General features: G+C 35.5%; 1 protein-coding gene across 3 annotated transcripts in view; it reads left to right on the top strand.

Moving 5' to 3' along the window:
• The window catches only part of AEBP2 (AE binding protein 2), a 65,862-nt gene that overhangs the window by 41,798 nt on the left and 10,103 nt on the right, over nucleotides 1–13,961 (top strand). For 2 of the 3 annotated variants that reach the window (XM_012732910.1, XM_004693231.2), the window contains exons 5-8: nucleotides 3,786–3,910; nucleotides 9,427–9,494; nucleotides 11,031–11,144; nucleotides 13,887–13,913. In XM_012732910.1, the coding sequence (XP_012588364.1) occupies nucleotides 3,786–3,910; nucleotides 9,427–9,494; nucleotides 11,031–11,144; nucleotides 13,887–13,913 (334 nt within the window). The remainder of the gene's footprint in view (nucleotides 1–3,785; nucleotides 3,911–9,426; nucleotides 9,495–11,030; nucleotides 11,145–13,886; nucleotides 13,914–13,961) is intronic. The other variant, XM_012732911.1, reaches the window with a different exon arrangement.

Genomic DNA, 13,961 nt, shown 5'->3' with positions numbered 1-13,961 from the left:
TCCCTGGTGGAGCAATGGGTTAAAGCACAGCACTGAGAATCTAAAGCCGCTTCCGCATGAGTTTGATTCCTGCCTGTCCCCGGAGGTGACCACATGGTGTGGCAGACCTCTCTTGACCCGCCTGCTGCTCCCCTCAGCAGTGTACTTCATAGATCTGTCTGTTCTGCTCCCCACTCTGTCTCTGGTGAAGCCTCTCACTGCCCCTGAGCCTCTGGCCTGTACCCCAGTTCTGTACGCACAAATAAATAAATCTTTAAAAAAAAATAAAAATAGACTTCTGGTTACTTGTGTGGCTTAGAGCCACACAAAAAATTATGAAATATATATTATGGCTTTTTCAGCCAGTGCAGCTTCCTCACGTGTCTTTGCTCAACGTGCCTCCGCCAGATCTCCTTTGCTCTCCATCCCTCTTCCTTGCTACTTGAGTATTCTCTCCAGTTTCTTTTCCTCCCTGCTCAGTTCCACCCTCTCTTGGGTAGGGCAGGGAACTTGGGAGCTCCTCTTTTCTTGGGAACCATCCTGTTACCTAGGTTAAGTCTTTTACTTAGAACTAGTGGAGGATTGGTGCCTCCTTAAGTGCATTATTACCACTGTTAGCAGTGGTGCTTTTTTCAGTATTAGCCAGATAGTAGTTGAGGGCAAGCCAGAGAGTGGGAGAAGAGGTGGGGGTCGAAAAACCCGATATTGTTGTTATATTGAGGAGAATTGAAAAAATCAGTAATACTTACAAGTGTCAAAAAATCCAGGGACTTGGGATCTCCCTGGTGGTGCAAGGGGTTAAGTCTCAGTACTGTGAAGCTATCCACAGCCACTTCAGCATGAGTTTGATCCCTGGCCAGGGAGATGACTCACACTGTGCAGCAGACCTCTTTTTGCCACCTGCTGCTCAGCCTTATAATTCAGTAGATCTGCCTTCTGCTCCGTACTCTGTCTTTGGTGAGGCCCCTCACCCCCGGTACCGCTGGTCTGTACCCTCAGCTCTTGAATGCATAAATAATATTTAAAAAAAAAAGATTCAAGGCCTTTACTGTGGTCATTTAGTATTAAAACAGTGCTGTGATTTGAGCTAGCAGAGTTACTCCTGTGGTTCATCCTTTCTTTAAAAATACACATACCTTGAGCAAAATATTAAAATAACCTTTTTGTTAGTATCTTCCATGTGTAATCCATAAAGGTCTTTTTTAATTGACAAGGTAAAAATACACATAGAAGAATACCATAAGTAATTTTGCCTCACACAATTTTTACATTTTATTTAAATTATTTTTTATTTGTACATACTTTTTTTTTTTTTAAAGATTTATTTATTTGCATACAGAGCTGGAGTACAGCCCAGAGGTGCAGGGGCTGTGAGAGGATTCACCAGAGACAGAGTGGGGAGCAGAACAGGCAGATCTATGAAGTACACTGCTGAGGGGAGCAGCGGGCGGGTCAGAAGAGGTCTGTTGCGCCATGTGGTCACCTCCCAGGCAGGCGGGGATCGAACTCATGTGGAAGTGGCTTCAGCTTCTCAGTGCTGTGCTTTAACCCACTGCGCCACCAGGGAGGGCCTATTTGTACATACTTTAAAATGGAAAGAATAGTATACAGTAAGCACAAGTGTGCCCTTTGCTTAGAGAGCTACCAGTGAGCTACTTTTGCTTGATTTTCCTGTATACTTGCACCTCCAGATACAATATACTTAAGAATCTACCATCATATGGATTCACTTATGGGGTGAATATATGGAAGACAAACAAGGGATTGGGAGAAAAAAGATAAAAGTAGCAAAGTATAAATCTGAGATATAGCTAGGGAAGGTTGGAGGGGGAATCAAACTAGGTGGAGGGAATGTGATGATGTTTTATGGGTGATGTGATGGGGGCTATAACTGAGGGGAGAAATCAGATATTGTCCAAAAATGAGCAACAATGTAAAATAAATAAAACCACAAAAAAAAATGCAGAAGAGGATAATCAAGGACTGTTGGACAACTACAAAAAAGAAAAGAAAAATCTACCATCATATCATATCATCCTTGCATTCAGTAGGGGGATGGCAGCTAGTTACACAATATGTATGATTTTGAACTATAGAAAATAGTTTCTTTAAAAAAAAAAAAAAGTGCTTTGGCACCCAACTCTAACATAATGCAAGTTAAGAAAGTTACTTGGGAGGAATATTGAAAAACTTCAAGATGAAAAAGTAAAACAGAAGTGGCTTTTTCATGTGACTCAGAGGTCACCAAACCCTTCCTTGCCTTGGGACTATGTTCTTGACATTTTTAATAGGGAACAACATGGGTAAGGTCTTTATGTATAGAACCTCAAGTTTTGAATACGGGCTCCTTTTGTTATTATGGATTTAATTGAACTGATGACTTATATGTTTGATCTTGAATGAGGAGAGAGTGTCTAATTTAGAAGATATTCTAAGTGTTTACCCTAATTAGAAAAAAGTATATTTGGTGAATATAGAGAAAGTGCCTATTTTTTTTTGGTCCGACAGATCTATTTTGAAGGGGATTTATTTCTCAGCATTAGGTAAAATTTACTTTTTTCTACTATAGATGCCACATATTTTTATTTTACTGATAAACCCATTCTCACTGCATTCTTTTAGTCTTGGCTCTGCTTCCTTATTGTTAGGCAATGTTTTGTTTAATTCTTTTTGAGGAAAATCTCAAGAGAAAAGAGTTATCTAGGTGTTTTATTCAGTATGCCAACTATTGAAATCATCACCCCAGAAAAGCTCTAGTGGTTTTGTGTACTTGTTCTGAGAAATGATGAATAGTACAGGTAAATTGACCACACATTGTGGTAAATCATCATGTATGCAGGCCTGAATGCTGTACCAGGGAAGTAAGCTGTTTCTTTATTGTCAGTAAAAGTAAATATTAATTACAGATAATCTTGAGAAATTACATATATCTAAGTTTCACAGTTCAGAAATAATAAATTTTCCTTATTAAGAATAAAACACAATTTTATAATGTGGGATGAAAACAAAATATTCCATCAAATCAAATCTTTCACACATAATTTGGTTGTGATAGTACTAAAAGTTGCTTACTCTGAGCTTGTGAGTTTATTTTTTTAAGAAAGTAGTATAAATTCCTTAATGTAAATTACTGTTTGACTTAATGTATTTTTTATGCAGTTGTTTTTCTTAATCATAATCTATAGTTGTTATTTCTCCATTTTATAAATAATGAAATTAGTAAGGTAGCTTAAGGTAATTGTCTGAAGTCGGACAGCTGATAACTGGTAGAGTTGGACGTTAGAATGAATTTTGGAGGAGTTACTGGTGTTCAAAAGTATATTTATAATTTTCTTAGATTGTATTTAGAGTTATCAAAAAACTGACAGACCTCCAAATAACAATATTTCTTTGTCAAATTTGGAAAATTTCTGACTACATATGAACATAGGATATTGATGAAATATATTATGTTTGACTATTTGTGAAATCTCTTTGTGGTGCACATGTGGGTTTGCTTATTAGAATGCCACAACTGGTGCTCCAGAGGTGCTGGAATCAAATAAGAACTTACATGAAAAGGATGGTAACTAAAATGTGGGGCCTTAAAACCCGAAGGGGCAGAACTAGAGGCACAGATTTAATTTACTTTCACAAATTTGTTGGAATTTTGCTTTTTAGCATCTTTGTCAATTAGACTGTTTTGAAAACAAAGATAGATACATAATTGTTTCAACATTGTTAGGATGTATATTTGTGAAAGATGAAATATTTGTTTGGGACACACTTTTCTAAATATTCTTTACCTCTTTTGTATTGACTTTTAGCACGCCCACATGATTTCTTCGATGCACAAACACTGGATGCGATAAGACATCGAGCCATATGCTTTAACCTCTCAGCTCATATAGAAAGTTTAGGGAAGGGACACAGTGTTGTATTTCATAGTACTGTAAGTATTTGATTCCCCCCCCCATCAAACTATATATACATAGTTTTTCAAGTTGGTGTATTTTGACTTTCCAAATCATTTCTAAATTACTCAGGATATAACAAAATACCTTTGTTCATCACAAAACCTTTTGCTTTTCACTAATATTGAAAAATGTGCACGGTTGTTTATCATGTAAATATTTCCCATACGTCTATGTTACATGACTAATTGAATTATTGTGTCGCTAGTTTGAGCTATTTAAGAGTGTTCAGTGATATTTGGGCTGCTAAGCCCAAGTTTGAGGACCAAACTCTGACCTTAAGTAAACTGGGTGTCTTTTCTGATCTGTTGTTGTTGCAAGATTAGAACTTTAGCATCCTCTTTGTTCACTTTTTTTGTGAGTGTGTGATGGATATATTTCCTCACCCCAAAAATGTACATCAGAAGTTTGTGGTCAGTAGAAAATAAGATAATGGCTATCAAATTGAAGCTTTATAAGGGCCCTCCCTGGTGGCACAACAGGTTAAAGCACAGCACTATGAAGCTACCACAGCCACTGCAGCTTGAGTTTAATCCTAGGCCCACATGGCGTTGCAGACATCCCCTGACATGCCTGCTGCTCCCCTCAGCCATGTATTTCAGTGCATCTGCCTGTTCTGCTCCCTGCTCTTGTCTCTGGTGAATCCTCTCACCCCCTGCCTATACCCCAGTTCTGTATACATAAACAAATCTTTAAAAAAAAAAAAAAAAAGCTTATGAAGGTGGGGATTTTTGTTTTACTTGTTATAGCTCTGGTGTCTAGAACTATGCCTGATTCATAGTAGGCTCTGGGCATATATATATTGAGTGACTGTTATTCAGCAGTTACTTTGTTTTTTTCAGCAGAAATAGAAAAATATCAAATTTAAAGACAGCAGTTTAATTTTATAGGAATTAATAGTACTCTCTTTGTGTGTCTCTTGCATTTTTTTTTTTTTAAGATTTTTTTTTTAATTTATTTATTCATACAGAACTGGGGTACAGGCCAGAGGCTCAGGGACGGTGAGAGGCTTCACCAGAGACAGAGTGGGGAGCAGAACAGGCAGATCGACGAAGTACACTGCTGAGGGGAGCAGCGGGCGGGTCAGGAGAGGTCTGGCTCGCCATGTGGTCTCCTCCGGGGCAGGCGGCAGGCGGGAATCGAACTCATGCGGAAGTGGCTTCAGATTCTCAGTGCTGTGCTTTAACCCGCTGCGCCACCAGGGAGGGCCGTCTCTTGCATTTTATCTTCTAGTCATCTTTAAATCAGTGTAGTTTGGTGTAGGTATGTGAAATAGAGGTAGATTTTGGACTTAAATCTTACTGATTTGAATCCTTAGTAAAACAGCTTATTTAATTTTGGCTGCTAACATCCAAAATACCATTTTTATTTTTTATGGTATAGTACGTTTAAAATACATAAGAATTTAAATACCAAAGATCAGAGTTAATATAACTGTTTTGAATTCCTTGTAATATTTTTACTCCTTCAGTATAGTTAGTCTAGTTTTCTATTTTTACTTTTGCCTTCTTACTTAATAAACTCATTTACCTCCATTGCTTTCTCATCATTTGACTTCTTATTTGTCTGTTTTTATTTTGTACCTTATAGATCACCTATTAACTTCTGGTACATGCTGATGACTTCTATTTCTGTCTCTTATCACACTGTGCTGCACCCCCCCCCCACTTTTTTGGGGGGGGGGATGTAAAAAGAAGTAACTGCCCACCCTGCTGTTTGTACCTGGTAGAGTTTCATTTTAAAGCCTAGGAGAATGTAATAGATTTGTGATAATCAGCATAGGATTTGAACAGTAAAATACTATAGCTGTTCTCCAAAGAAGTTTGAAAGAGGAAGCAATAAAATTTTTTAAGCAATAAAATCTCAGTCTAAAATGAAATGGCAAAACAATGTGGACTGGGTTTTTTAATGGAGTAAATTAAAGACATACATGACATAATTAAAGGCAAATTTATCAGATGTTATGAAATTAAATTGAGAGCTTTCTGTTAGCATCAAACTGTCGCTGTCATCTTAATTTAAAATTTTCAGGTCATGAAAATTAGGGATTACAGAGGTTGTGTCTCTGTGATAGTACAGTTGTGGTAACTGTAAACCCATCAGGGTTTATGAACTTCTACCCATATTCCTTTTATGGCTTCAGAGTTAGAACTTCTATAATATTTAAATGAAATGTTTTATAACAACAAAAGAACAGTAGGACACAGTTTTTTAATGTATCCAGTAGAATTGTTAATGGTGGAAATTAGACTGGTAAGGGTATGAGTGAGAGTAAAGAATTGTAGATACAGAAAAGGAGATTGTTTACTTTTGGCTGTTGAAATATAAATCAACCTAGATTTACACTTTAGTCAAAAATTCAGGAGATTTTAGATAAACAAGGGTAGTGTTGGATATCATTGTTGCCTCTTTGAATCTCTACTTTTTCTACCTCCTATAATAGGGTTTTTTTCCCTTTGACTTCTGTGTATGTATCCCTACCTTTCCATTCAAAATTCCCAACTTTGATTTTGATTCACAAAATTAAAGGCAAGAAGCTTGGTGATTAGACACAAAGAAAAGGGAATATTATCTGAGATAGAAGTACATGAAAGATGTGAATTTGTTGTTTGCGCAATGGTACATACACCATTGAATCTGTTGGAAGAAACATGAACCACAGAACAAATTAGTACAATTCTAAAAGCTTAAAGGAAATTGAAGGCATGTTGTTCAGTTATTAGAGGACTTTGCATCATACCATATGCTTGAAAAACTGAAGCAGCCATTGTGACCAGAGAAAATGAGTTAGGCAGAGGAACTAGGGAATTGAGTCAGATGGATAATAGGAAGAATCTTAACATTATTTTATTTTGCATATGATGGGAAGCTATTGAAAGAATTTGATAGCTGTAGTCTTATGTGACTTTTTTTATTGCTGAGGGAAGCAGCAAGAGGGTCAGGAGAGGTCTGCCACACCATGTGGGTCACCTCTGAGGTGGGATCGAACTCAATGCTGAAGTGGCTTTAACCTCTTATTGCTGTGCTTTAACCCACTGTGTCACCAGGGAGGGCTTGTTAATTATTTTTATTGAGATATAATAAACTGCACCCATTGATGGCACTGTGAGTTTTGAAAGTTGTACTCACCTATGAAACTACTCACCCTCACATTTTAAGTTATGGAATGTTTCCATCACTGAGAAATTTCATGATGTACCTTTGTAATTAATTCATCTGTTTCCACTGCCTGCCCTAGAAAAACTCACTGATCTTGATCGCAAGTAGATTTTAAAGTGGAGAACAGATTTTTGACTGTATGGAGGATCAGTGCTTTCAGATGAAAAAAGACTTGCAATGGTGAGGTAGAAGTGATGCAGAGAATTAGGAATATCTCTTGAAAATAGTGTTAAGAATTATGGATGAATTGGATGTTAGGTATGATAACCAAAGGAAAGGACCACTTCTTTGATTTTGGGTTTGGCAGCAAAGAGTGGAGCTGTTATTTAGTAGACGGTGGTGGCAGCAGATTGGGAAAGAAGGAAGATCAAGGCTGAAATTTTGAAACGTTCTGCAGAGCTCATGTAAATAGATGGTAAAGAATTTTCAACTTACTGGTGGTAAAGGTATAAAACCTGGGACAATCACCTGGGAACTAAATATAAATGGAGAATAGAAGAGGGGAAAACTGAGAGTTGAGACTCACAAACATTTTTTTTTTTTAGTTTATTTTTACATCATTTTGCACATTTTTATTTTTATTTTTTTTACATCTCGATTGTAATCCCCGCGGGTTTCCCATCACCAAATCACCCCTGTGCCACCACCATAGTCTCATGCATTTCCCTCTGTTCCCCCCCCCCATTTTTGATCCCATTCCCCACTCTACCCCCACAGAATAGAGACTGACAAACATTTAATGACTTAGAGTGCAGCTGATCTGATGAAAATAGTATTTAGTAATGATTAAGTATCTCTACAAACACCGTACTAATGAATAAAAAAGTGGAGCACTTTTCTTGGAGCAATTCCTTGTGATAAAATCCTTAAGACTCTCCATGACAGAAATACACATGCACTTAACAAAAAAACTAAAATAGTGGTAATTTGGAAGCTTGGAAAGAAGATGAAAATAATTTTTCTAGTTATAGAAAACATGTGAGACCATTGAAGAACATCATACCTATGTTTGCCATCGTTGAGAAACTGAGCAATAAATGATTTGCTCTCCCAGATGACATTGGGGAGGCAGGGGAACCTTGGCGAGGGAAACATCAGAAAGGTAGAGTGTAATCTGAAGTATGCTTGAATGGAAAGGAAGGAGGCATCCATAGTGAAAAAGGCCTTCTTTGAACACAAGAGTAAGCGTTTCCCTGAATGAGTGAAAGTGTTGATGGAGGTGGTATATGTGAAACAGAATGAATCACTTCTCTTGGTAGTCCACATGTTCAGACCTAACCAAATAATTAAAATATCTGGTTATCAAATTAGGTTTTGCAGGAATAACCATGCTAGTAATAGTTTGTAGAAAAATACATATGTAAGGAGGTACTTTGCTGTACAGTTTGTCCTGGTCTTTAATTGAAACAATTTCTTTCGAGCCTTCTCCAGAAGAGGTCAGCAGAATCCTGGTTACTAATCTATTTGCTTGCTATGCTTGGTTGCTTTTATATCTTATTTCTTTATAGAGGTATTTTTGTCTTAGCATCTTCCATTTTGTCTTTGTTCTTTTTAAATAAATTAGTCTTATTGCCAAGTCAAGAATTAGGGTACTCAACTACAGGTTTTTAAATAGCGGGGGAGAAAATGTTTATAAAATGCTGTTTTTACTCAATTCATTGAGGATGACATAGCATTTTGTGTGGCTGTTTGGACCTTAATAAAAAGAAGTGAGATTTAGAGTGTAAGCACTAAATAGCTTAATTTTCAATATGGAAGTTGTGAGAGTTACAAAATACCATACAAGACCAATACAGCTTTTCACGTAAAACTTATTCTTCAGAATGAACTTACGTGGATTCTTTGAAGTTGAGCCTAAATATCAGGCTAATGTTCATGAAGCCACCTCCAAACAGCTCCTTCTCTTCTAGCAAATAACACATACCTCACTTTCTGTTAGACTAATAGAGAAGCTTCCCTTTATAGCAATATTTTAAAAATTTATGGAATTTTGGTTGGCACTCTAACTAAAACTACAGAGTTAGCATATAGCTAAAGAACATTTTCAGTTTAATACATATCTGTAGATTGAATATTTAGCTGTAAAAAGTATCTTAGCTTTTCCTTTTCTTAATCTTGTGAAAATGTATCAAAGATGAAATTGCTGCAGAATAGGGAAGAGAGTAGGATGTTGGGATGGTAGCTCAATCCAGGACGTGAATATTTACAATTCAAATTTTGTTGATTTTTCCATTAGTTTACACAACTGTATGATTTTTGGAGTATAATGTCACTGTTCAACATAGAATGCTTTCAATATATTTTATTTTTTTATTGATTTCTTTCATATCACTAGGTAATAGCTAAGAGAAAAGAAGATTCTGGGAAGATAAAACTTTTGCTTCATTGGATGCCTGAAGACATGTAAGTATTTTGCTTAAATCTTGGAAAAATTAGTTGTTACTGAATTAACATGTAAAACAATTCTTAAATTTCAAAACATTTTAAAGTTGTCAAGATTGAAATAAATGACTTGTGCAAGTCTTACAGTACTTGGTTTACAGTAGAAACTTATAACTAGTATTATATTAAAGTAGAGCATTTAAAAATTATTTTTAGGATGTGATTATTTTTAGGATACTTAATGTCCTGTAAGCAGTTTGTAAACAGCATCAATTGTGCCTTTTTTTGGAATAACTTTTTAAAGTTCTAACATTTTACAACATTTTGTGAAATTTTACAGAAAAAGCTACAAACTAGTTTTCTAGTAGGTCACATTAGTGATCACCTTCCTAGAGAACTTCTGCCTCAGACCTTCCTTAATTAAAATACTTCATGTTTAGTTCTTTCTTTATCCATTCATTACATTTTTTTCCATATTGCAAAAGATCAGGTAAAATAAGTATTTTGGATAAAGTGCCATGAATACAGTAACTGTAAATGACTTGGATCAATCTTATCATGCATATTTACTTTTTCAAACATTAACAGTATGTTGTTCATCCTTGTGAGTACATACCTTTTTTTCTAAGTGTTTCTTTCTATACTCCATTCTAAGGAGATGGTAATGTAATGTGAGTTCTTAATTAGATTTGGGAGTTTATAATCCATTTTGCATATCATAGTGTAGAAATCTACTTAGCTATTTTAATTTTGTGATTATAAGCCTGCCACCACATTTTTTCCTCCTTGCTCTTTCTTCCTCCTCCCAAATTTTGTGGAAATACTACTGTAAAATATTTTGAAATGGCTACATAAAGTTTATTTATGGAATAGACAGTGCCTTCTTGGAAGTTTGGACCAATTCATAATCTATAAATAAAGAGTTTATTGCTTTGGTTTATTATTAACACTGGCTAATTATCATTCTTGCCCTTTTTTTTTTTCAGTTACTAAGATAAATTTTAAACTGTTCCTATCTTCGGTGAATTTACTAATTTGGTCAGTGGATACAAGGAGCTCTTTGACTCCTTGTTTCCTTTTTCTGGGGAGTTCATGTGTTTCATATTAATTTGTTCATTTTATATTAAGGTTTTAAAATATTCAAATGTCTGTATTCTTAGTATTTTGTAAACTGATGAGTTCTACAAATGCTGTTTTTGAATTTTGTTTTTACTTAATATTTAATAAAAATGTATGCTGTCAGATATTCATTAATTCAAGTTCTAGAATGAATTTTACTCAGGAAACTAAACAATAAGTAGTGTGGTCTAGTATGCGTTCATGAGTTTCTTGACTTTGCCACCAGAAGTTGCTAATTCATTCCCAGATTATTGCTTAAAAATACAGCCTGCTATTATTACTTAACTAGGATTCTGTCCTGGCTAGGTTGATTGCTGAGAGTCCTTGAATTCTGAGGAATTTGTTAACCAAAGTGGTCAAACTGGCAGAAGGGACTGGGGAATATGAAGGTAAATGAAGAAAAAAATGTAAAATTATTTCTTGTTTTTTAATTCATAGTCTACCTGATGTATGGGTGAATGAAAGTGAACGACATCAATTAAAAACTAAAGTAGTTCATTTATCAAAGCTACCCAAAGATACTGCCTTGCTTTTGGATCCAAACATATACAGGTAATTTAATTCTTGACTTGATGCTTTATTTTTGGATTTTTGATCTGAAGTCTACCAAAATTTTGAAAATTAAGCATTGAGTTTTAGTTCCAAGCATATATTGCCTTCTGAAACTTTCTATGTGGAAATCATACCACAAAGATTGATAACATTTTGGTAAAGTTAATATGATATTTTAATTCCAGATAAATCTTAGGTTGCTTAGATTATATGTTTACACAGTATTTTAAAATAAAGTGCATTTTTAGCATTGTCCTAAGTACCAAAAGATGGTTGAATTCCTTAAATTTACATGCTTCCCAAATTTTTTCAGAAAAGCAGTTTAAATATTGTATTTTAAAGATTTTCTAATGCTTTTCTGATCTTAGTTTTGTCTTAGTGTGCTGTACATTTCAAGGTATGGGGGTGTGACAGGTAAAAGAGAGGAGACTAGCTTTTCTGGCTGAGTGCTGAGTCATTTTGTTCCGGAGCTTTACATATACTTCATCCTTACAGCAGCCCTGTGGAGTAGGAGTTAACTCTTGTTTCACAGACTGGTAAATGGAGGCAAGAGTTTCTCCTAGATTACACAGAATGTATTTGACCAGACTCCATACTGCCCTCCATCCAAATGATATATCCTACTGATTTTTTTCTTTTTTAAGATTAATTTCATTTACTTACACATATAGGAGCTGGGGTGCAGGCCAGAGGAGGGGGTGGTGAGAGTATTCACCAGTGACAGAGTGGGGTGCAGAACAGGTAGATTGACCGAAATACACTGCTGAGGGGAGCAGCAGGGCAGTGAGACAGGAGAGGTCTGTTGTACCATACAGGTCACTCCCTGGCTAGATATTGAACTCATGCTGTGGTTAGCTTTAACCCTATGCACCACCAGGGAGGCTATACTAGGGTGATTTTAGAAATGCTATAAAACCAGTTTTTAAAAGTTATTTTTAATAAACTTTTTGTTTTTTAAATAATTTACTAGGTATTTTGTCTGTGTAATGCTTTGGATAAGCACTTAAACGCTTGAAGGTTCTGACCATGCTGTGACATTCAGCTTTTGAATTCGTTATTCAATATAATAGAATTTCTGTAATGAGACACCTTCCTGAAATAAAATTCTAACATTATGGGCCTTGGCCTGCAGAAACATTGAGACTTGAATTTTCCCTACTCTACACTTTCAAGGAGATGACTCAGACATAATGCTCCCTAAAATAAGAGAAAGTCATGACGTACCTTTCTCTTTAAAGAAAAATAATTGAATATTCTTTATTCACTGGTATGCTATTTAGAGCCTATTCTGTTTATTCTTTGAAAGGAGTAATTAAAATTAGCATTCTTAAAGAGCAATATTTTGGGAGTGCCAACCTGCTACTAGAACTGGTAAATATCCCTTAGAGGGTTGATATCTCTTAATTATAAGATGACGACTCAGTTTTGTGCTTTTGTTGTTCATTCTCTTCACCCCCTCTCATTGGATCTTCTTTTCACTCAGAACCTGCTTTACTCACACTGGTTTTTCTTGTGCTATATAGGAAGCAATTTAGATATTTTAGTGAAAGAGACCTAATAAAATAACTTTTAGGCTCAGAATTGATGTTCAAAAGTAATTGGGGAGTATTGATAGCATGTTCTCAAATTGTACTTCTGCAGTTAACTGCTCATTTCGTTTGTGGTTAGTGAAGGTGTTTTCAACACCTGGAATTCATTTGTGGATTTAATTTTTTGTTCTCAGGCATTTATTTATTTTTTAAAACAATAGTTTATTTTTACATCATTTTTTGCCTTTTTCCATCTCAGTTGTAATTCCACGGGCTTCCCATAACAAAATCACACATGTGCCATCACTATAGTCCAGTGCACTGCCCCCACCCCATTTTTTGATACCATTCCCCACTTCACCCCCGTTAAATGTCATTGGTATATAGTTCTTCATTATTTCTGTTTTTTCTCCCCCTGGTCCTTTATGCTCTTGCTGTGAGTGAAACCATTGGTATTTTCCTTTTCTTTTCTGGCTTATCTCACTAAGCATGATCCCTTCTAGCTCCATCCACGTTGCTACAAAAGGCATGAGTTTATCTCTTTTTGATTGCTGAGAGTAATATTTCATTGTATATATGTATGTGGGTTTAATTTTAACTGTAATCCTCCTTCAACTCCCCACATCCATGCTCTGTTGTGTGCCGGCGCGCGCCCTCCCCCCCATCTTAGCATTTATTTTTGGCACTAAACTTCCATGCATCTGCTAAGAAATTAGGATTGAGTCTACCCTAAGGAGGAAAAGGGTAGTAGATCTTACTGTGATTGCCTTGGCTATAACAGTATCTGAAGATTAATCAGAAAGAGTTGTGAAATTAAGTAAAATGTGGAAAAACTTACTTTGTTCTTAGGAGAAATTTGCTGTTTAAGAACATCTCACAAGCATGGCAAACCTTTCAAAATATATTTCACATCAAAATGAGGCTAAAAAGAACTTACTTAGGTTTTAGACACCTGTCTATTTTAAAGTACTAGTGTTTAAGGTAGATGTGTTGGATATGGAATTTTTTAAAAGAAACACATTAGCAGTCTATAAAATGATTTCTTAAAATGCTACATTATGTAACTAAATGTACCTTTTGTGAGACTAGAAATAAATTTTAAAAAAGATCACATTACTTACATACAACAGATGTTTTAAATATCTTTTTTAGTACTCAGTGTATTTTTGATTTATTTGAATAAAAGAATATTCCTTTTTTCTTTTTTTCCTAGAACAATGCCGCAGAAGAGGTTGAAGAGGTAAAAAATAAATAAATACATAAAAGCAAACAAGCGGGGACACCTGCA

This window comes from Condylura cristata, unplaced genomic scaffold, assembly GCF_000260355.1.
Source record: "Condylura cristata isolate star-nosed mole 26May11 unplaced genomic scaffold, ConCri1.0 scaffold00036, whole genome shotgun sequence".
NCBI lineage: Eukaryota > Metazoa > Chordata > Mammalia > Eulipotyphla > Talpidae > Condylura > Condylura cristata.
Note: the sequence above shows the minus strand (reverse complement) of the source record. Positions and strands in the feature narration are given on the sequence as shown.